The 24830-nt window shown below is 38.2% G+C and overlaps 1 protein-coding gene across 5 annotated transcripts in view; it reads right to left on the bottom strand.

The window, feature by feature from the left end:
- Positions 1 to 24098, bottom strand: part of SUPT3H (SPT3 homolog, SAGA and STAGA complex component) — a 277886-nt gene extending 253788 nt beyond the window's left edge. Inside the window, exons 1-2 of one of the 5 annotated variants that reach the window (XM_056343021.1) lie at positions 23751 to 24098; positions 13110 to 13204 (exon numbers count right to left, since the gene is read on the bottom strand). In XM_056343021.1, the coding sequence (XP_056198996.1) occupies positions 13110 to 13204 (95 nt within the window). In that variant the 5' untranslated portion in view covers positions 23751 to 24098. Of the gene's footprint in view, positions 1 to 3704; positions 3900 to 13109; positions 13205 to 23737 lie in introns of those variants that run through there. The other 4 variants (XM_056343018.1, XM_056343020.1, XM_056343022.1 and 1 more) reach the window with 4 other exon arrangements.
- Between the last annotated feature and the right edge of the window lie 732 nt (positions 24099 to 24830).

A 24830-nucleotide genomic window follows, 5' to 3' on the forward strand; every position in this document is an offset into this window, starting at 1 on the left:
TAACACTAAATGGTGTCCAGCAGTTTCTGCCCAGGGCCTCAGTTTTCAACTCATAGAAGTGTGTTATGACTTCCTTGTTTCAAAAGTATCATAATGATACATCAATTAATATCTTTCCCTCAAACCCTATGTTGCTGCATAGAATAGTCTCTTTTTTAAAAAAGATCAAGTGCCCCATATCTAGTTCCTCAATCCATATTTAAAAAAGCAATTTTCAAAGTTTTGGTCTATTTTTCCAGATTAAACTAAAAATTCAAAAGCCCAAATCACCAGCTTTTTTTTTTTTTTGTATTTTTATCTCTCTTAAGAATTCAAAGATAAATATTGACATCCTAACCCCAGTTCCAGAAAGATACTTGACTTTGTATACAAAAACACTCTAGTGTTTTTTCAAAAATAATTCTAGACTTCATTAGAAAGAACCCCTAGAGTTTAACCTTTCCTTCTATAAATTGAGCACTTATCTTTTCAGTCATGTGAACCATAGCAGGACCCAACAGATACTGAGCTGACACTTTAAAAGTCAGCACTGGGCACATAACTAGAGTTGTATGTGAAGGGTCCTACCTGGGCAGGTGGAGTAGAAGATCCTGCCAGTGCAAACTCACAGGCAGACCTGGTTTTAATACACTCCTTTCCAAAAGACAGTCTCATTCTTGAAGGAATACAATTAGCATTTAATAGAGGAACAAAGAATACAGAAGTTCACTATCTAGATACTGAGCCTTTCTCTAGCGAGGCACCAGATATATATCTAGCCCTGTTCCAACATGTATTAAAGCTGGATCAGTTTAGTAGGTGTTCAGTATTCACATCACAGGGCTACCTACTCACAATTTCAATTCAGTAGGCATAAACAGACCTAGAAGTGCCTAGTCCAAGTTCAGTAGCATTTCCATAACTCTCTAACACATCCCATTCAGGGACAATCAGCATTTATACCTCCATGTTTTTTAAAGTTAATTTGCATACGGTTAAATTTAATTACATTATTTGTATTACATTTTTCATAGTTACATAAAATTCACACAACTGTTCTGTCCACTGTCAAAAGCAAAATCTGAATTACTGGGGCATCAGCAGAGGCTTAGGAAGTTAAACAGGTAACAACAATATTTTTGTGCATAAAGAACAAAGCAAGAGACTACTATGACCATCTGGAAAAAGGTTACATTCCCTCCTAGTAGCTAATATAGAGAAAACTGGTTTCTCCTACATCAGAGCTTGTAATATGAAGCCATCCTCAATTCTATGGTTCTCAGTCACACAATGTATACGGATGATGTTTTAAAGTCTTAGTCAATAATCACCCCCTTATATCAGCACACTGCAACTAAGATGTTTTTTCTCTCCTCTAAACTCTGTAAACATATACACAAACATGCATACATTACAAAGAGAAACACCCAACAAGAAATACCACACAGTAATTTTTTATACTATCCAGTATACCACAGTGAAGTCCTCATCACCAAGACTGTAAATCAAGAAAAAAATTACTCTGCAGCCTTCGCTCCTATTGACTGAACTGCCTTATCAAATTATTAGATGAAAGACAGATCTGGCTGCAACTAATCTGCCAACTACACAGTTAGGCATCCAATATACAGTTACTAGGAGAGGAACAAAACACTGACTTCCTCAGGTAGCTTTTCTGAGGGGTACAGGGATGTTAAGAAAATTCACTTTCACATCAACCTCTTCCTGTATGCTAACGTTTTTACTCCTCTGTTTCTTCCTAGATAGCTAGACAAGCAGATTAATATTAACTGGAAGTCAGCAATGTGTTATGATTGTATACAAGCTTATAAACACATGGACAGAAACAGACAGAGTTTAATTAGAACATGAATACTTTTTTTCCTAAAAAGAGGGAGGAATAGAAGGGCATGTTTTTCATGTTTTCCAATACTTTATCAAGTCTCCAAGATCACTCAAACTCCTTACTTGAAAAAAAAAAAAACCAACCACTCCTTCATAGCAGCTTTCAGCACTGTAACATGCATATAAAATAAACTCTGGTTTTAACAGTAACAGTTTAACAGTTACAATATTTTATCATAATTGAGAAGCAGGTCTGTAAAACAGTAATTACTGATTTTTTGTTCAAGTTCCTCAAAAATTGGAAACACATAATACTAAGTGTTTGGGTGTTATAACATTAAATCATATTTTTTCAGGGAAATATGCAGAAGTACGCTGATGTCTACATTTTAAAATATAGATTTGCAGTAGCTTTGCGGTCTAGCAGAAAAAGTAGTCATAGGTATGGAGTCACATATTAAACCACACTGAAACATACCTTCCATGAGGACTATATATTTTCTCCTCAACTTGGCTAGTTAAAAGGACTTTCCAGAAATTCAAAATTAAATATTATTTAGTAATTTTAGATGCTGCTTGATATTAAGGTCTAGTCTACATTTAAAAGTTTTTCCAGAGTAATTACACTAGCTTAGCTATATTGGAAAAAGCAGTTTACTACTGTAGGCTATAGCAGTTAAACAAAGGAGACTGTAAAATAAAAACACATTTTTCTCATATAGTTGTGGAGCAACCTGATCTAAGGTCTGAAGCAGGTTAGGTTGAACCAAATGATCTTCAGAAGTCCCTTCCAACCTAAATTTTTCTATTATTCCATTCTATAGTAGTATTATTTAACTGGTCCAGAAATACTGCCAAACTGTTGAGAATGAATGTATACCCATTTAAATGAAAACTCATATAATATGAGCACACAAAAAAAGCATGGGTCTGCTCCTCAGGGTCTCGATTTCCTATGAATTAATTCAGAATATAACAACTACACAACTAAAAGCTACAAGCTTTGTTTAGAAGGGAGCTACCTTATTTATAGAATTAGCAGGAACCTTTTCTAATACAAAAGTGTTAATTTTTAATAGGAAAAAAATAGTTTGCCATGAAAATAATTATTTGTATTCACCGGCACTTGAAATGGCCAGTTACATTTATTTATACTTTGTGAAATTCAACTTTATTCCTTTAAGGTTTTTTGTCTTTTCTTTTTTTATTATTGGTGTGTACATATCAGATGTTTATACTATCTTGCTGTGCTTCACCAAAAGCACAAACAACAGTACTTAAGACATTGTTCCTTCCAGGGTCACAATACAGCCTACTAAGGGTCTATAGTATTTCTTTTTTCAGGGGGTAAAGCTGTGTCATGGCTGTTGCCTTTTTAAGTAAGAAAAAGATCCACTCATAAGCAAGCTAGTGCTTCTTCAGAAATACTCATTCTGTCTAGAAAAAGAGGATGATTCAAAACCACAACTACTCAATTTTCTAAAAGTTGTACAAATCATGTTGGGGGAAAGGGGAGAAAAACAATCTGAGCTAAAAATAAGTAACAAAGTAACATTATCGTTCAGACAAGGGTACATTAGGTCAGAAGCTGCTGCTTTTTAACACCATAAAGTGCTTACAGCTTTCTGTTCAAAAACTGCAGCAGAAAAAAAAGTCACCAAATCAGGAGAGCAAACAAGTTGTGTGCTCAGCATTTTGTTTAAAAAATAAAAAAAAGAAAAAAAGAAAGCTTTAAGAACAAACTACATGTTCTGTGTAGTGGTGTTTTTTTGAAACTAAGAAAGCTCATCATTGCCAACATTAAAAAACTGCCAATATGATTTTGTAGAATAACCTCACACATGCCATTAGAGTATTCTCCTTGTCCTTTCTTTACCTACCTCCAACTTAGCCATTAGTCTTATTGACATTTCTTCCATCCAGTTATATCACAGCTGCTAAAATATTACTTCCCATTTCTACAGCCAAGCTAGAAGAAAAAGTACGCAGCTATTTCACAGCCACAGGAGGTATGGAGGAGAGGGTGGGTTCCCTTCTAACCACTGCAACACCTTAGTGCATCATTATAGAAGGTCCTACAGAAACACACAAAAAGATCCAATGCTGATCTATGAGATTTAAAAATCAACTTAGTAATAGAAAGAGACAGTGATATTTAATATGCAGTGTACTATATATTTGTTATCTATATCTGTTAAATATATAATTAAATTGGAAGAGTAAGTAATCTGATGGAAATCAAGAGTATGATAAAACCATTTATACACGTAGTTATATGTAAAAAAAATGGTGTCACATTTTTGTAGAGTGCTAGAAACTATGCAAGAGGAGAAGTTATTCCATTGTAAGTCCCAGAGCCAGTGTGGGATTTGAGGATAAACTAATCACCTTACAGACCAATTTAGGGAGAACGTCATGGTTTAAATTACTATGTTGAACTCACAATGATAGAGAAAAACACATAAACACATTTCCCTAACCACTAAGGGCTACCTTGTACCTCCAAAGAGACAGCCATGTACCAGGGGAGGCAGACTTTACCATCAATCCAGCAAAACCTGGGAAGGATTATACAGGCTTTGTGCCTTGGAGGGGGTGGGGGGTGGGTGTAAGTATTGCGCTCCAAAGCCAGGGAGCGGATATCTGAATGAGCCAGAAATAGGACCTAGAAGAGAAAGACACTCTGAGTTAGCTACCTAGGATGCAGTGCAATCTGCTGTTTCCTTCTACTTCTTCTAAGTCTGGTCACTTAACATATATTCTAATTGTTAATTTTCAATAATTTATCTGATAACATTGGAAATAATTCCACTGGGCACAATGACTTCAGAAGAATGGAAGAGTCATCACTAATTATAGAGTCTACCTCCCTACTGTTCTGTATGGATCAATAGTGTCCTATAACAACACCGCACACAGACACATAAAAATACAATCTGTGCTGTCAAATTAAACATGACTAAAACAAATAAACTGAGATTGCAAGTCATGCAGGCACCTGCAGTTTAAAGACTTCAACAGTTAAGAACATACACATCTGCCTGTTACAGTCATAACTGTAGTTAAACTGGATTTTCAGGTTCAGCCCACTAGAACTAATGTATTACAATTTATTACACTGGGGAAAAGAAGTAGAAAATGCTGAACTTGATTCATGTATTAGTTTACAGTTTGATCAGTATTTGGTTACAACATATGTAAGTCTTCACTTAAGTAGAACAGATAATTTCGAAGTTTTAAAATCTTTTGCTTAGGTATTAATGATATTTTAAAGCAACTTGTCAAAACCTGAAACAAAGTTTTGGGAATCTGAGCTCGAAATCCTGGTACCGTATATCTTAAAATATTTCAATTCAAAACAAATTTCAAATACAGGATATACCTGAGAAGTTGCATGCAACTCAGAACAAATTGAGTAAAACTGTATGAATCATAACCTTGGAAGAGCTCTTCTCATACTAATCAAAACTGATTTCACAGATTAACTGCAAAACCTACATTAACTCTGAACTAGCAAGAGAAAAATGTAGTACTAGTAGAGCAGAAATACAAGATACACATAACCCAGAGTCATGCTAAACTTCAGTTAATTTTATTCATAGTAAAAACTGTTGCCCAGATAAATCTCTGTCTTTCCTCATAAAAACACCCTTGATGTGTTTCTTTTTAAAAGTTTCTGAATACAAACGTAATTTTGAAACTAGTTACAGGAATGTTCTTTCCTATGTCTGTAAAGAGACTCTATACATAGAGCAATTTATTTGCTCTATGTAAAAGACTGCCCAGGTACTACTCCATATGTTAATTAAGATCCTTCATCACCTTTTGCCCCCTTCAGAAGTAGGGACAGGATACCCAACAACAACAACAAAAAAAACAAACCACACACACACAAAAAAAACCCCAACAAAACAAAAAGAGAGAAGCAAGAGATAGGAGGAGTGTATTTCAGACAGGATGTTTGACACTAATAAGGCCAAGGTTCAGGCTGTCTTTCAAGTGACCTCTGCTACTGAAAGGTAAAGTGAAACTGCAGGATTAAAAAAGGGAGGTCTAAAATAACTACACTTTAAAATGCAGTACAGAAATGTGGTAGCCTGAAAGAATGAGTTTTCAAATAGCTTTCAAAACTCACTCCATTTTCAGCTCTTGCATCTTTTATTACCAGTTGTGCGAACCCCATCAGGCCTCCTCAGCAAAATCCTGTTGCACTAAGCACCATACACAGAAGAGACTCTGCCTTTAAAAGCTTAAAAATATCACAGCAGCAGCAGAAAGAGCTGTAGTAATTTCTCTCTCTAATGAATGTCCTTCCTGTACTCTATCCCACCTATAAAGGAAAACTTAAGAGCAGAACTATTTCATACCACTCTTGCCTGCTGTATTTAATGAGCTAGATGAAAAAAAGCAACACACAATCCGATAAACAAGTACCAAATCTGCTGCCACTGCCCTTCTGTTGTCTCTCTACTAAAGGGCGGAGGGGGGCAAGTCTTCTATGCATGTTTGCAGAGCAGTTCAGCTCAGTAGGCTATACTGGTTATTTTTGAACAATGCAATCTCAGCACAATTCTGGGTTCAAATATGGTAAACAAGTATGGGACAGAATAGAGAAATTCTTTACAATCCCAAATTACAGTTTGGTTAACCAAAGTGCTCCCTCAGCCAGGTCATTACTGTTGTTTTCTTCCACTATCATTCCAAACAAGTTATCCAAAGTCAGATGATTTTACTGATCAATTTCAAAGTGAAGAGGGTACATACAACCAACTGAAGCCATAAGGTACGAGTCATAATAGGGTTAATGTGAGTACTACCATACCTCATCATACAGTAAGATAAGCTAAATCATTAAATACAACTCAAGCATACACTCATTGTGTTGCATGCTAGATAAATTCTGGATCTTTTTACTCAAAACAATCTAGACTGTTCAGCATAGCTTCCTCATCACTCTAATCATTTACTTGTTTCAAATAGAATCAGGGTCTGCATCTGCTCTGCGTTCCAAGAAACCCAAGACATACGAAAACCAACACTAAAAAGTCTGTTCTTCCTGGGAAAAAACTGAATCTGGCATGAGGGGAAACCTCATGAGGAACCTGGGACAAGGGGAAAGGCAACTCTCATTTTTATGCTTATACCTGCCTCACAAGGGTGAGTCAAACTTAGACATTTGGGTAGAACAGAAAAAAAAATATCATAAAACCACAAAATAATCAAGGCCATGGTTTAACAACTGCAAACTGGATTTACCAGCAACAAAACCCATTTTCAGAGAGACATTAAAACATCCATTTGTGTTTTGAAGACTGATAACAAAATTAGATGTTTGTTTACCAAAAACCAAGCAGCAGGCTGACTGTAACAGCTAAAAAGAACAACAAAGTTTTTGGGCAAGAGCTAGAAATCAGAGAGAGTGTATTTTAAAAGTTATCTTACTGAAGCATATAATAAAACACTTTAGGCAAATCATTCAACAGTAAATTATGTCTCGCAAACAGCACAAAATGCATGTTGCATACTTTTTTTAGTTATCATATAATCTGAGTGACACCAAGTACTTTGATTACAATTATTATGATATTTGAAACAGGATTAATACAAACACAAGCCAAGCTGGTAAAGCACAGCTGTATGAACCACTACATTTCTTTACCGTTACGTATGACGTGCATTTCTTCAGCAGTGAGCAAAAAATTCCCTTACTTCCCAACTGATAACAAAACACTATTTTAGCACACATAAGCACTGTTATTATCAAACACAATTTGCATTTCTGTGTTCAAAAATTTACGTCCAATACTAAAAGAAATCAGCGACATCTGACAGGGCATTCAGTGCTGAACAAACTGTAATCCAACTCAAGTCAGCAGTGGTTATCAAAATACATCCGTTGGAGAAAAGATCCATCAGAGATCATACTTTTGATGATTTCACTTCACATTCAAAAATTTAGAGTATTGTTCCTTAAGGTGTTGTCATCTCAGAATGGATGATAAATCCTTAGTAGAAAAACCTCTGAAAGTAACTTATTTGATTGACAAGGTTGCAACAGATAATAAAAAGAGTAGATTTTATAAGACCACATTGTATATAGGAAAGAAAAAATCCCATGCAATGCCCGTGAGTCTAAAATAAAAGTATGCTCAACCTAAACACTCCATGAGTGACCAGAGTTCTAGAACGGCTCTCTACTAGTCAGTCTGAATGGGCAAATATTGAAGAAGTTTAACTAATACAATTGTACTTAATACAATACAAATCAAAGATTCACATCCTACAAATGTTTAGCTTTCTTAAAATTACTGAAACATGGAAAGCTAAACACTTGGTCACCTCAGGATCAAGTTGTAAGGTACAGAAAACTGAAGCATTTGATTCATACTAGTCTAAAATATATTTGCCATTGGAAAGTTTTGCTCACATGATTTGTAAAAGTATTCTGTTGATAACTTCAACTAACCTTGACTATGGCCTCTGTTCCCTCTGTGTGTGAGTTTTCAGGGGGAAAAAAATGCACTGAATCAATAAAAGCAACTACTCAGTTAACTTCAGATCACAGTAATTAGTATTTCTGTAAATAGTTGAAATAGCTTAGAGAAATCAAGATATTTTACTGAGGGTGGAAAAAAACACTCTTCATCTGCAAGTTGTTCAACACAAGTGTTTCTACTGTCATGGTTTCCAGAAATTTGCTCTATAAGTAATATTTAGATTTAAAAATAGATTATATCAACCAAATTATGAATTTTAATGGCTACATCATCATGGTTGTGAATCTAACAGGCAGAACTATGATTTAAGTACAACTGACCTAGGGTTATCACTTAGTTTGGAAACAGGTTGTAGATCAGCCAAATGAAGCTATGTAAAACAAATTTCACCAAAACGCACTAGATGTGTGGTAAACTTTTTGAATTATTAACACCTACCACTAAGTTTGATGGTAACATAATAAAATATCCAAACACAAATAAAGGATGTAGGCGTCAAAGCAAATCCTACATAGTAGTATGTTCTTTTGAATGAATTTAAAATAAATAGCAAAAAGGTCTTAATTAAAAACCAAACATATCCACATAAAAAGCAATGTACTGTAAAATGACATGTTTGGGTGATCTGTGACAGCCTGATACTGTTATCTAACTCTGTATTCCTCTTAAGATAATCAGCACATTAAGTACTATCACCAGCTATAGTTAATACTATTTACGAAGGCATTAGATGTCACACAGAATGGATTTTTTTCCTGACAAACAAAAAAATTTCTTCAAATCCAAGTAAATATTTTAAATACTTTTAATGGAAAAACAGAATTATTTTATTATTAAAAAAGTAAACATATATGTATGCTATGAAAAATAGTACATCTTTTCTGCAGTATTTTACGATTTCAAGATTCATACATTTCCTGCCTTCTCAAATAAGCTCAAAAATATTTTTTTTTATTTATCATAAACATGCAATTCGCAATTCTTCGAAAGGATTGAGCTCATTCTCCAGTGCTGTGGTTTAAAAATTAGGTGTAGCATACATAACAGATGCAGCATATGAATAACCTCCGCATCTTAAATGGGATTACTCACAAACTTTACATATAAATTTAAGCATTCCAGGGAATCAAACCCCGACTGAAAACAAGTGATGTAAATTATAAACTAATCAAAGATACCACCTTTAGACTGTGAGGCACTGTTATCCACAGACTTCCAGATCTCGCTACTGGGTTATAACAGGATTGGATATTCCACTTCAAAAAGATAGTTTCTCTGCATTCCTTCTGTCTTTTAAGTCCCTAAAATCCCACAGCCCATTTTTTAACAACAGCACATTAGCACCCAATGTCCCTGTAGGACTTATTTCTCACAAGTTCATCTTCTTGCTGCACACCTTTTTTGTTGTTGAGAAAGACCCAACAAGTTGAAGTTACTCTTCATATTATTCGATATGGGTAACAATCCATAGGAAATTAGTGATCCTACTGAACTTCACAATAACATACTATGCAGATATAGTCTTTGTTTTCTTTTAAGAAGGTTGTTACCTTTTTTGCACTGTAATGCTCCAGCCTTTACTGTTTCCCAGGATCTTAAGATGTCAGTATGGATTTATTATAAATTGCCTAAATGGGAGAATCTGTAACTTCCTAAATTATGTAGTTTATAAAAAACGTCAAGTTTTGTCAGAGCCTGGAAAGTTCCCTTAAAGGAATAGCTTCATTTTCCAGTCCTGGCTAAAAGAAACAGCTGTCTTTTTTCTCTCCCCATGGCTCATCCCTGGCATTCCATCATTTCAAAAGTCTCCCCTTTTTTCCAGGAAACAATAAAAAGGCAAGTTTCAATGTGCTCATTACATTCAAGGAATTTCCTCAGTTCCTGCTAGTTTAATGAAACTGTGAAATCTGTTACTCCGAAGCACAGAAGATCTGTTTGCATAGCTTTCAAAGTATAACTGCAGCAGTTCTGAAGCAAAAGGAAAACGTCCATTTCTTCCATTTATATGGCCAACAATAACTTCTACATTCTGACAGAATCGTGTGTATACTGGCGGGGAGGGAAGTTTCAAAATACTTTATCAGGAAGTCCACAATTAAATAAAATGCAGGCTCCCCAGATACTGATCCAAATTAATGCAGAAGCTTCTTTCACTCCAAACTTCACGACTGCTCTTTTGTTTTTTAAACACAGTTACAGTTATTTTCTCCACCAAGAACAACACTTACATTTTCCAGTGCAGATGACTATAATAGATGTGAACAATAACTGAATAGAACTCTCCTGAAGAAGAGAGCTAATGTTTTTCTATCTGAAGAGAACTCGGTGCAGCAAACCACTGCATTTGAAAAAAAGTACTCATCTACTTTAGAATATACAATGCACAGGAAACAGTTTGTTATCTCATTTGCATTATACTGAAAAATACTCCAGTGGCATGCATCCTATGCTCCACTTAACAACAATCTAGTGGTCTCTTTGGACATTTAACTGAAAATAAATTGCATCTTCTACTTTTGGACAGGGAACTTTGTAGAATTTGAGAGGCAAGTAATTCCTTTCCTATCTACTGTCTGTAGAGCAAATCAGAAATTGTCACATGACAGTCAGTCTACAACACATGACAGGACAAGCAAGACAGCATTATTCTCACCACCATTTAACCTGCTTAAAATCTCGTATCCTCATAGCAGCAAGGAGCCAGAGAGGACTATTATGAACAGGCTGAGCGTGAGAGAGCAGGGAAGGTTGGGGACTTGGCACACAACATGAAGACTTAGTATTTTTCTTATATAACTGTTGTCAAGTCCATAACTGACCAAGATAAAACAACCAAAGCAGTTAAAATGTAGCCTGAAGTGACCTAAACCACCTTCTTCCTCCTTAAATTAACTCCTTCAGAAGTGCAAAAGTGAAAACAAAGAGCATATCTAGTGTGATACAGCAATACCAAAATGTTAAATATTTCCATTACATTAAAAAGCCAAATGCAGGTTTTATGCAGGTAATTACTATCTGTGGAGGCTTGAAATTTTAACTTCTTTACAGTCATGGAAGGCAGCTGGCAGGAAAAAGACTGTAGATTTATACATATTTATAAAAATAAAGCTTTAACTTTCATCCTGTCCTAATCTTCAGCTCTAACACTATGGAAAGGGGAAGAAAGAGTGTGGAACATTTCATATAAAACTATCTAAAAATTTTCATTTGTACATGTACAAAAAGCCACATGCAAACAAATTAATAGATGCTCAACAATTAATGACCTACAGAAAAATGGTCAAAAGGATAATATCATGGTAACAGTCAGGACACATCTATAATTTTAATAAATAAAATTTCCCTGTCATTACAACATAGTTATCCATCTATGGGTCAGAAGGTGGACGCTGTAATTGATTTATATATAGCCGATTCAAAATTTATGAAAAAAAAAAAGCAACACAGTAAAAAATTACCAGCAAGATCATTGAAAATACTCAAAGTAGAGATCAGTAGCCCAAAACTCCCATTTAAGTCCACCCTCCTCCATCTTATCTTAAACAATACCCTGGACAATCTTCCAGAGCCAACACTTCAGTGAAAGGAGCCAATAATTACCACTATCTTTTGAAACCATGGATTTATGTCTCAGTACTCTGGGACTAGCTTTCTCAATTTCATTTTCAACTCTGACAAATGGATACAGGGAAGAATCCTTTAAGACATTTTTGCAAGATTTCATAAAGCAAAGCTCCCTTTTATGTGTAGCTGACCTCAGCAACTGGCAAATATGCATCCTCGCCCCTACTCCATAAGTAACATTCAAAATTATTTATTTTTTTAAAAAATGTATGATTTAGAGAGCTAGGCTGTAGTGGCTCAAGTCTATCTGCAGCCTTAGAGGTTACGATTTCTTTTAGCTCTAGGCTGAAAATACTTTATAGCGTTTGATAAATCAGGAGCATGAATCCAAACATAAACAAGCTCATTACTTCCCACCCACCCCACCCCCATACTGACAGTACAGTGTCTTGGATATGCAGAGAAAGGGGGGGGGGGGGGGGGGGGCGGGGAAATGCTGTCTAGTGGTAGGTCAAACTTCTTGATGAACGTGTTGCTTTTCTACAAAATGAAGATTTGCAGTCAGCCCAGTGTAGTTGGGTTACCAGTAAAGATAAAGACTTCTACAGAAGGATTCCTTCTAATTATGGAAGTATCTTTAACACTGACAAAACCCACCTGTCGAAACAACACTGAAGGTTTCAGAAGTTGTAAGCTGCAAATATCATATAGTATCACAGCTTGGAACTGGGGTTTTAAGAAATTTGCTGTTAATTTACAATAAATAACTTATCTTTCAAACCACTTCCTATCTGCCAAAACCCAGTCATTTACAAGTGTTCCATATCTTAATTTCATCAGCAATATTATGATCTCAGCAGTCTACCTTTCTGTATTAGCACTGAAAGATGTTAATACAAAATATTTATTTAAATAAGTATATATAACAACAGGAAGCTTAGCTTTCTTTGATGAAGGACTGAGAAATACAGGTCTGCAAGACTTCTAAAGTAGTATTAAAAATTTCTTTGCTCAGTAGGATTTTTCTCTCCTTTCGATATAGGAATTTTTTTTATTTATCCAAATCACCTCTGAAAAAGTTTTACAAATCAGAAGTAAAACACTAACAATTCTACCACTAATACTTGTTCTTTCCCCCATCAGCATTACACACACATCCTAAGAAACCATAGCCACCTAAAAGATGCATACCAAATGCAGAAATTACTAGGTATTTTGACTTACATCATACTTTGCAACTCAGGTGTAAAGCTTGTAGATTTTCTTCCACTGCCTGAAGAAGAAACTGTTGACATCGGGCTAGCCACAGTGTTGCTCATCTGAGTAAACAAAGAAATAATAACACTTACAATACTTACATTTTATGTTTCATATTCAAAAGGAAATAAAAGCTATTTAGAGTAGACTTGAATGTAAAGGCTCTGCATGCAAAAAGAAGCCTAGGACACTGCAGAAAACATAATAGAGTTGATGTTTACTGTAACCAAAGTATTAGAAACATGCATTATTTCTGAAAATACCATTTAGGAGTACCCTAGCAACATGAATGAAAAAGCATTAGGATAAAAACACTGTTACTCTGGAATACATGGTATTCTTAGGCACCAGTATCTTGCCATGCAAAACATACTCTTATATTCTTGCACTATCCTAAGCACTAGTAAACCACATCCATACTGTCTCCACCGAGACGAAGAAGAGTAAAATCAAATCACAGAAAAAGCCAGATAAAGCTGGTGTTTTAGAAAAGAAGCTTGTTTTACATAAACATATTACTTAAGTCTTCAAAACTGAAATGCATTAGAAAAAGTGGGACCTGAACATCATCATAATACTTGTATGACTGAAGATACTAGCTTTTATAAATAAATTTCTCATCAAAAGCTTCAAACCAAAGCCAGGACAGTTCTACTTCTATTCTATGACGTAATTAACACAACTACATTTTCCTCTAAAAGGGAAGTCTAATGCCTTTAAACATGTTTTTTACATCACTTAATATACTAACAGACTGACAAATGAAAAATCCATAAATATAAAATAGAGAGTTTCATTTTTCCCTTCAAGATATTTTTTAAGAACTGCACATGCTGTCTCCGGATAAACAGGATATATTCCCACTACATTTCTTCCTCTTCTAGTTTGCCACACAGTAGTAAAAGTTGAGTTGTACTGCTCATCTCTTGTACTTGGAGTAGTAGCAGTAGTAATGACAATGCAAACCTGGAATATAGTTTACTTTGCTGTAAGGCCTCTACAGAGAGCCTACCTTCCTCCACTTTTAAATGTTAAATGTAAGATAGATTACTTTCCAAAACCAAAAAAATCTAAAAGTACATGACCAGATTTATATTAAATGCCATTAAAAGCACTGCAATCAATCACAAATAATACTTTCATTTAAGAAAACATAATACTTTAGGCAGAATAGATACCTTCAAAAACTAACAAAAGAATTAGTGTTTTCAAAGGCTAGTGATGTAACAGCATATGGATGAACAATGAAAATAAGAAGTTTATACATTTACATATATTCGTTTAGGTTGGAAAAAGACCTTTAGGATCATCAAGTCCAACCATTAACCCAGGACTGCCAAGTCCACCCCTAAACCACGTCTCCAAGTGCCACATATATGCACTTTTTAAACACCTCCAGCCACCTCCCTGGGCAGCCTGTTCAATGCTTGACCACCCTTTCACTGAAGACATTTGTCCTAATATCCAATCTAAACTTCCTCTGGCACAACTTGAAGTTGTTTCCTCTTTTCTATCATTTGCTACTTCAGAAAAGAGACTGACCTCCACCTGTCTACAACCTCCTTTCAGGTAGTTCCAGAAGGCAGTAAGGTCCCCCCTGAGCCTCCTCTTCCCCAGGCTGAACCCCCCCAGGTCCCTCAGCCGCTCCTCATCAGCCCTGTGCCCCAGCCCCTGCCCCAGCCCCTGCCCGGCTCTGGACACGCTCCAGCCCCTCCACGTCCCCCTGCAGTGAGGGGCCCAAAGCTGAACACAGGGGTCCAGGGGCGGCCTCACCAGTGCCCAGCGCAGGGGGACGGGCACTGCCCTGCTCCTGATGGCCACACTCTTTCGGATACCAGCCAGGATGCTGATGGCCACCTGGGCCACCTGGGCACACAGCTGGCTCATGCCCAGCCGGCTGCTGACCAGCACCCCCAGGCCCTTTCCCACCAGGCACCTTCCCAGCCCCCTGCCCCCAGCCTGTAGCGCTGCCTGGGGTTGCTGTGACCCAGGGGCAGGACCCGGCACTGAGCCTGGTTGAACCTCATACAGTTGGCTTCAGCCCATGGATCCAGCCTGCCCAGATCCCCCTGCACAGCCTCCTGCCCTACAGCGGGTCAACACTCCCCAACAACTTGGTGTCCTAAGTTTACTTTTTATTAATGCTTGAAAGCAGATTTTCAGACTTCTGTTCATGTTCAAGCAGATTCTAATTTAGGTCCCCATCCTGCAAGCACTTATGCACATGTGTAACTTCAATGACAAGTTTACTCCCATTGAAGTCTGATTTTAGTCACATGAGTACTTACACACCAGGCTTAAGTGTTGGCAAGGTGCTGCCACAATCAGCAGTTACCAGTGTCAGATAATTTCAACAGTCAAATCAGTAAGTTTAAAAAAAAGAAAGAAAAAAGTAGAAACATCCTAGCATGAAGGAACTTGATGGAGGATTTCTAGGAAAGCTTTACATCCACATGTAAGGGAGCAAAGAAGAATCTGCAGTGGTATCTACATACAGGAACAGCCCAACAATCTGGAAGTTTATATGTATTTTACTGTTCATTATTTGATTGGTACTAATTAAGATTCATTTTCGCAGCTATATATTTATATCCGATACCACAGTACCAATATTTCTAAATACAAATTAATACACTGTAAATTCTGTATTTTACCCAGACCCTAAAGAAAGTAGTTAGGGAAACACCTCAGTTAATACTTGCTAAAACAGCTGTAGAAAAAAAAAATCCTGAAACATACCAATCATATGTGCCTTAAAGTTTCAAAACTGAATAATGTAAAAATATTTAAGGGGGTTTTTAGTTTTAGGTTGTGTTTGGGTTTTTGTTTTTGTGTTGTTTTTTTTAAACTAACTATATCATTTAAAGCATATGGGTATTTTCTTTGAACATCCATAGCAGACATTTTGCTTTATCCATGAGGTTCTGTTAACTTCTGAAGCCTTCTCCCAAAATTCCCAAAAAACATGGCATATTATTCCACAGTTGCCTCCTCACAGCATAAGTTTTCTGATTCATGTGTGTTCTGGTGCAAATACTTTTTGAAGATTCCTGCCCCTCAAGTGGCAAAGAACAATTTAATTAAAAAAAAAAACTTGAAGGGCTATACACCTGAAAGTATCAGTAGGTTTGAGCTGATCAGCTAGGGCTTCACTAAAAACTTGGTCTTCCTATTGCAACCAAACGATTTAACTTTCAAATCAAGCAGGTGTACAGCATTTTCTTGACATAAAAAAACCAACAGCTTGTCAAGTTTCATCAGACCCTTTACAATAATTACTTCCACAGCTCATGTTTTGTTTGATGGTTTAGATAATTAACTTCTTTACACATCAAAGTCCCATTGTCCGTATGTTCCATTTCCTTTCTTCCGGACTTAAAAAAAAAAAAAAAAAAAAAAAGTCATTCAAAAGCAGAAGCACTCTCAAATCAATTTTCTTCAATAAGTACAGTTAGCATGGAACTGAAAAGCCTACTGTAACCTTCAGTGGGTCAATATACTGTATTTGTTTTAGCTCCAAACTGAAATGCAGCTGTTTGCCATATTCAGCAAAATGAATTCAGATGTTCAGATTAAGTCACAGATTATTTCAACATGCTGTATTTTAATCATGAACCCTAGCAAGGAGAAGATAACTTCTGATTAACACTATTTGGACTAGTAATTATGAGTTCCTATCCAAAGAGGTCCAGCTTTTACAAACTCTCTTTTCCCGTAGGTAAAATACTGTAATCAAATGTATAATAAATCCACATTAAAAGGCATATATAATCATTAATATAAATATCTAAAAGCATCTTCTGTAACCTAATGTCTTTTGCATTAGGCACAACAGAAAACAGTACTTGTTCCATATGAATCAGAACAAAAGAGTTCTCAGTTGAGGGAAACTAGTTGTAAGTCATTTCTCATCGAGATTAGGCCCATCCTTCTCACCAAAGTAAGATACCTGGGCAGACTTTCATCTCATATCCATATCCACTCCGAGATTACCAAGCAATACTGACTCACACTCATGTTTGTACAATCAGTGGGTGATCTGCATAACCTATCTATTTAGCCAAGCTCCAGCTGAAAGATGTATAAAAATTGAAATTCTACTGCTCTTAAGACTTAAATTTAATATACAGGCTACACATTTAGCCAGTAACTGTACAGCAGCAAATCTCCAAGCCACTTCATATCATTTGGGACATACATAAGGACTCTTAAAATAAATATATATACACATACACACAGTCAACTACTCAGTCTTTCGAAATTCTACTCAAATACTTTCACCAGCCACCGCTGCCAAAATGTCACGAGGATCTAGCAGAAAGGTGCAGCCAGATCTGTCACCACAGAGCAGTTCTCCAATATATCTGCTTAATAGCTGGATCTAAACTCAATCAGGAACAGCAAACATTAATATTACTACAGCTTTCATTTCACAGAAGAAAAAAAAAAAAAAAGACACGTCTAAACTGGGTCAGTTAAAAGAAAAGTGGATCCTCACAGATTTTATCTGTCATCTCTGTTATAGTCCAAAGAAAGTGTAAATTAGGAGAGAAAAAAAACAAAACAGCAGTGTCCCTGCATAAATTTTAAATTAAATAATACACTACAGTAGAATTTACTGTGATGACTTAATTCAAACATACATCTAATGTGGTTACTGCATCAGTCCTCTTTTCTTGCTTTCATAAATACATTTTGCATATAACCTGAAACCATGCAAAGATTTAAAGACTGACATTTTCATTTATATAAATCCAAACAAAACAGGAAGGAAATAAAAGCCAAGATATCTACGAATTAACACAAAATTAAAATGAATGCTTTTGTTTCACACCCTCTACTGCAGAGTAATTAGATTAACTAGTCTGTTACCACTAAGTATACTACATGCGTGGCCTCACCAGCAGACAAGAGTATAAGGTAACAGTCTTCTAGCATTGGATATATAACTTGATTAACTACAGGAAACAGATTTTTGTTAGTGCATTTCTTTTAAAGAACAAAAACACAACCATAAACCCTGTCAAATACATGCAAGGCTGGGTTTCTAAGTTTATGCTCAAAATTATTTAAAAAGTTTAAAAAAAACAATAACCCATAACTGAATACTAGAGTACACATATTGTTTTGCTGATCACCCACTTCCTCAGTAGCATGGAATAACTGAAAATTAAAACAAAGTATGAAGTCCTTAAGTTTTCCTGAGCTGTTCAAGCACGCTGGAACTAGAAACACTTTAAAGGGCCTCAGATAAGCACAATGCATAGATAACTTAGATTTTATGACAAATTAATGATTCAAAATATATAATGAAACTCCTTTGTTGTCCTTTAACCTGTTCAGGCCAAAAAAAAATAAAAACAGCTTCTTGTCTAACAATTATGAAATGGCTTTTCTTATAAGCAGTAAGATGAGTATCTTCCATATTGCCTAAACATAGCCTCTTAAAAGCTAAGCAGATAAAGAAAAGGCACAAACTCTCAAGTAACAGCCAGACCCAATCCAGGATAAGAAGCAATCTGTAAGCAGGCAGTGACACATCTGCGTACAGTCTGCACACAGTAATATTGTTCAAAGCTAGGGATGTAATCTCAGCTTTCTTTCATTTTTTAATTAATTAACAAAGTATCACGAAGTGGAATGCATGCACTATTCATGCTAAGGATAACACATTACATCTGCTACTGCTGCTTCCATTTATTACCTGATAAACTAGATGCTTAGGACAGTTTTACTTTAAAGTGAATACCAGAAAGAAATACTCATTTATAGCTGCCACTGCACCGACCAGCTTTCACCACCCAGATAAATAAGCATCTCATCTTCAACCATGACACTCTTTCTTGGAAAGAAACATGCTTGGAAAGCCCACACGAATATAAGGAATACAACTGAGCATCATTTACCCCTCTCCATTTATAAGGTATTTCAGTCATTCATTCCCATTTAGAAGTTACAGAAGAAACATGCAAGTCTGATAACAAAGGGTAAAACAAGTTTTCAAATACATGTAGGTACAGACTTTGATCCAAAGAATAAAATGCATCTTACTGATTTTATCTTTAAAACTGCCCCGTTAGACACCCCTAGAGATACAGAAATGAACATTAAGGATTATTGTATCTCCTAAGAAGGTATATTTGTGCATTAATTTTACTCAAGACCTTAAATGAAAGCAGTAAACAAGCACAACTCACTGACTTTGCAGGGAAAGAAAAGTCACTAACCAGCTACGCACTAAAGCACAGCCTTCTGACTCTATTCTGCATAACAACCGCTGTATTTTACTGGAAATGACTCTGCATGTCCTCGCACTTCAAGGTATTATATGCCCATCCAGAAGTTAAACATGACAGTTATTTAAGCTTCTGAAACAGACCACAGAATGGTCTGGATTACTGCAAGGCTATTAATACACAGATATGACTATTTTATTTGAGACTGAGAAACATACAGCATAATCTTACATGTGAGGTAGGCCTCCACATCTGGAGATGTTTACAAACACTTCTCTCAGAGTTTCTAACTGGAGTCTAATCAGAGCTCTGTCCTTCCCCAGAAGTGATTTATTTTTAACCAAGAGAGCAGGGAAAAGGAATCTAATATACATGCCCTCCTCTCTCTGAACGTGCAGCACTTTTTGCAGAACTCCATGCCACATTTGGTAGTGGCAGTACAAATTAAGCACCAATTAATTTCTTCCTCCTTCCTTAAAACACATTAACAAAACAGCCTATAGGCTAGACAACCTGTAACTAACAGCAAAGTTTCCAGAATGAGTCCTGTAACCAAAACTTTGTTTGCACTAGCAGTTATTTTTAAAAAGCACTTTATTTTAGTAGTATTCTGAATCTTCCATACCAGTTATTTAATAATTGTATAGATGTGCAACGTAGCACATTCGCTTCAAGTAATTAGGAATTCACATACTCAACTCCAGTATGCAAAGATGAACAGACCCCAAACTGTAACTTACTCAGTATTTTGCTTTTTCTGAAGAGTAAAACATTCTTATATGAATATGCTGGTGTCAAGTTAGTTCTGCCAGTATGCTTTAGCACTTATTTGCCAACCAGCAAATCCGTTAGTCATCATAGTTCCCATGTACCTCTCATTCTATCTAAAGTAATTTAAAATTTAAGCCTTAACTAAATGCAGTTTGATTCTCTGTAAAGCACAACCAAATTTGCCCTCTTCTTAGCATTAGCTTTAAACTATACTTTCTAGACTTTCACCTGCCTTCATCTGTTCAGCTCCTTTCAGGATAGGATTATCTTCCCAACCTATCACGCTGATTACATCAGTCCTCCTCCTTTCACATCACCCTGGACTATGTTTAGTTCACTATCTGAAATACAATTAAGACCATCCCATAACATAATTCCACCCTGACCTCAACCGAACATTCTAGCATACCAGGCATTTCCTACTTTGCCCCATTTGTTGCCTTCAAATTAGGGTACCGATGTCTGTAACAAAAATTCCTAATCAAGAAATTAGCCAGATACATAGCTGAGAGTGTAAGAATTTTCTCCAATTCTTGTTGTTGAACTGTTCCTCTCCTTTCTGAAATCGCTGCTTGCCATCATGTCTAAATTCTCTAGAGCAGAAAACATCTACCTCCATTGCTGCTTATTTGCATACCACCTAACACAAGGAAAACTACAGAAAAAACAGTCACAGCTTTGATATACATTACACCCATGCAAACTAGCTCTTAAGAAGTAGGTCTAACAGTAAGTCAGTAACATCTAAGACACCAACCCCTTTCAGGGATCTCACGGTCACGGGTAACGTCCAATAGGTTCCTGCTAAAACGCATTCTTGTTTACTTGAAAACACACGTTTCTCTTTGCTACTTAAGCACAATTTTTAAAAGTACTTAATACTGGAGAGCCATATTGGAAATTCTTATGGTTTACCTGAGAGATGCTAGCAAGAATTGCACCAATACCTAGGTGCTTAAAATCATCTCCTTCATACAACCTCTTGGTCTCTTTTTACCATTACTATTCCTTCTCCTGTAACAGTTTAAACAGCTGTGTGAACTAGAAACTTTGCAGTCGACTCTGTGAATATCTGATTGTAATGAAAGGTAAAGCTTCAAACATATGCAAAATACAGTGGTAAAGAAAAGCCAACAATTATTTATAAATATAAATTTATTCTGTGCTAGCTTGCAAATGCATACTTACTAAGATTACTTCAAATGAATAGTGATTACATGTAGCACTATGAATGTCAAGTACCTGAAACACAGATTACAGATCTAATAAATATCATTTTCAATGCATTTGACATGCAGTTTTCTGATCAGCTTCAGATAGGCTCATAACTGAGTCACTACTGCCTGGTTCCATGAGAACATAGGCCTAACTAGTTTCCTTTTCTTTATATACTTTGTCTACACATTTGGATATTTCACAATTTCAACGAGAGCGTCAACTCCAGTAGTTTCTACAGTATAATTACACTGCTTGGGTTTGGCCTCATGCCTTAAAACACCCTTGCAATAATGACCTAGAAATACACTGTCTAGCTGGTCTCATTGCTTGAGGGCATCACATCAGAACAGCAATAACAACATGAACAATGTTCAGTGTTGCTCTAGACTATTATATGTAAGTAATTCTTAAAACACTTGTAGCTTACTAAATTACAGCTTGCTTATGCTGACAAGTTACTAATTGACTAATCAAGTTTCAGACAGCTCCATTCTATGTTATTCAGAACTGAGCCCATGAGAGTAATTCAGTTGGTTATGACACTCAGAGGCTTAGCAAATAATCTAAAGGCTACTGAATCCTGTTAAATCTTAAGCAATGTTTCCAAATCCATATAATTGAAAATCATGAGTAAAATGCCAGTAAAGCATCGAAAGATTTCTTGTTTATTTCTCAGAGACATGATTTTTTCCTTCTGTCTTTTTGCACATTCTGGTTAGACCTCAAGATTTTCTTCAGAACCATCACTGCTAAGAATTTCTTTATCTAAATGAAAAGTAATATTTTCCAACGACTCAGAGACGGGGCTTTCAGAAAACCATAAATGAATGCTGCTACAGTTGAAATGCTACTTTTAACATCAGCATCCCCATCTACTACAGTAACAATACACAGGACAAAAAGGAATCAAAGTAAAATCTGATTTGCCTGTAGGTAACATGCAAATCAGAGGCTGTGCAAAGTCCACCAAAGTTAACAGAAAGACTGATGCTGCCTTCCATGCCACTTGGGTGTGGCCAACAATGAAAAAAGATAGGCAAAAAGGGAGAAAGGGAGGGTGCACTGCACACTGCCAAGTAAGTTAGTGCTGTACAGGGTGCAGCGTTGTAAGCCAAAGGGAGAGAGGCCTGTACCAAGATAGAGAATGATGTGGGAGTTAGATCAAAGGCCTCAAAAAAAAAAATTTAAGCACATCACCAACACCACTGCAAACCTTGAAACAGATTCACTTAGGAAATCAAATGTCTCGCAATAAATCATTAATAGTGATGCCATACAGCAAACTTGGTTGTCCACAACATCAGGTTCCTACCTCCCCTTCTCATACACAGTAATAAGCATTTTGCATGTATATTGTGCTTTGCATTCATAGACCGCAAAGCATTCATTTGTATAACTTCTAGGAACTTCTAAGCAGTTGATCTCTACATAGAATGTATAAAAACAGAGTTAGTAAGTGGCAAAACCACTTGAAGCCTACACAGAGAAGTATTCTGCACTATTCCTAGGGTTTTATTTGTTAATAAGCTGTTATTCCTAGGTTTTTACCATTTGCCAGTAATTTCCGTAAGGATTAAAAGTTTCTACAAGGAATATTCCAGGATTCCTATTAATAAGACACCAAGCCTGTTTGTGCAAAATGTGTAAAATCCACTTTCTCCAGAGAAAAAGTGCAAACCACTGACATTTCACAGCATCAGAGCAACAAGCAGAAATTAACAACACCCAACAGCACACAGCATACTGCAGGCCAAAGCCTGGTCTACATCACATGATTTTAAACCTACCATCAAATAAAAGTTCTCAAAACAACCTTCAGCATTAGTAGCAAGGCAACACCACAGACAGGGCTGGGTCCAACACGTGTAACACCAGCGCAGGGCACGAGCAAACCAACACAAGAGCAAAACATGGGAAGAGCGGCTCGCTGCAACCTCCCAGCCCCGGGTCTTGGGCTTCCCCCCAAAACCGCCCGGCCAGGGGGCTGCCGAGCCGGGGGCCAGCCGGCGGCCGGGTCCCAAGCAGCACGGCTGCCTGGTGCAAGGCAGGGCCGCTCCTCCGCATCTGGGCTCCGGCAGCGGAGCGGAGCCCGCTTTGGGTGGCGGGGGGAAGCCGGCCACGCACCCCCGCGGCCACCGCTCGCCCCCGGCCGGCGCGACCCCCGGGGCGGCAAAACCACCGAGACAGATGGAGCTAGAACCCCCCGCGCCCACAGGCACCCCCCCCGGCCCCTCCCGCCAAGCGGCGCCTCACAGGTACCGCCGACTGGAACCCGCGAGGTTAATTATTTCTGAAGGCCCCAAAAAAACCGAGCAGCCTTAGTTAACAGCGATATATTGTCTTAATTGCGTGCCCTCGCTGGTGACTCACTCAAAAGGCTCACCCCCGGGGACGGGTGGATGGATGGATGGATGGATGGATGAGGAGGAGGCGGCTGAGATGTGCAGGGGAGGAAGGAAGGAAGAGGGAGGGAGGGTAGGAGCAGCCTGGCTCGGTGGTGCCCAGGTTCCCCCCCACACACACACACCCCGTGTGCGGCTTATCCGAAAGGGGAAAAGCGAGGGGCAGGAACTGAACCTCGTCCCTTCCCCTCCACGCGTGCCTGGACCGAGGCAAGAAACGAGGGGGAGGCGAAACGGCGGCCTCTCGCTCTGTCTCTCCCCCCCGCCGCCGCCACGGCAGCCGCAGCTCCAACGCCGAGGCGCGCAGGCTGCGAGGGGGGGTAAAATGGCGCCGCCCGCGGCGGGGAGGGGCCGGTTCCGCCACACAGCGGCCGCGGCGCGCCGCCGCCTCCATCTGCTGTGTGGCAGCCGCGGCCTCCCAGGGCGAGGGGTGGAGCCAGCGCGGGGCGGGGCCGCCCGCCGCTTCCTCCCCGCCGCCGCCGCTGTCGCGCGCAGGTGCTGCCCGGCGGCTGAGGGAAGGGCGCGGGCGGCCGTGGGCGCCGGCTGTCCCCCTCAGCGCCCGGGCGTTGCTGGCGGGTGGCGATAAGAGGCGTTAGGGCTGTTCCGAGTGCTACAGCCGGGGAGGGTGTGGGGAGAGGAGGGGGTCGTGGGCGCTAGCGCAGGTGGCTGGGCCTCAGGGCAGCTACCAGCTCGCCCTCTGCACCGACAGCGCTGAGGCGGCGGCTGAAAATCGTATAGCGTCTTCCCCTTATTCTTGACCTTGGAAATGCCGGTGGATTCTTACTACCGCACGGCAATTTGTACTACCTCAACCATACAATTAATAGTTCAAAGCTACACTGGGGGCGGTTTAGACCGATCGTTAGGAAGCATTTCTTTACCTAGAGAGTGATCCAACGCTGAACGGGCTTCCTAGAGAGGTGGGTGGGTGCCCCAAGCCTGTCAGTGTTTAAGAGGCATTTGGCCAACTTTTGGCCAGCCCTGAAGTGGCTGTGCAGTTGGACCAGATGGTCCTTGTAGGTCTCTTCCATCTGAAATTGCCTGTTCTGTGCTGAGGTGGT

Source organism: Falco biarmicus, chromosome 6, assembly GCF_023638135.1.
Source record: "Falco biarmicus isolate bFalBia1 chromosome 6, bFalBia1.pri, whole genome shotgun sequence".
NCBI classification, from domain to species: domain Eukaryota; kingdom Metazoa; phylum Chordata; class Aves; order Falconiformes; family Falconidae; genus Falco; species Falco biarmicus.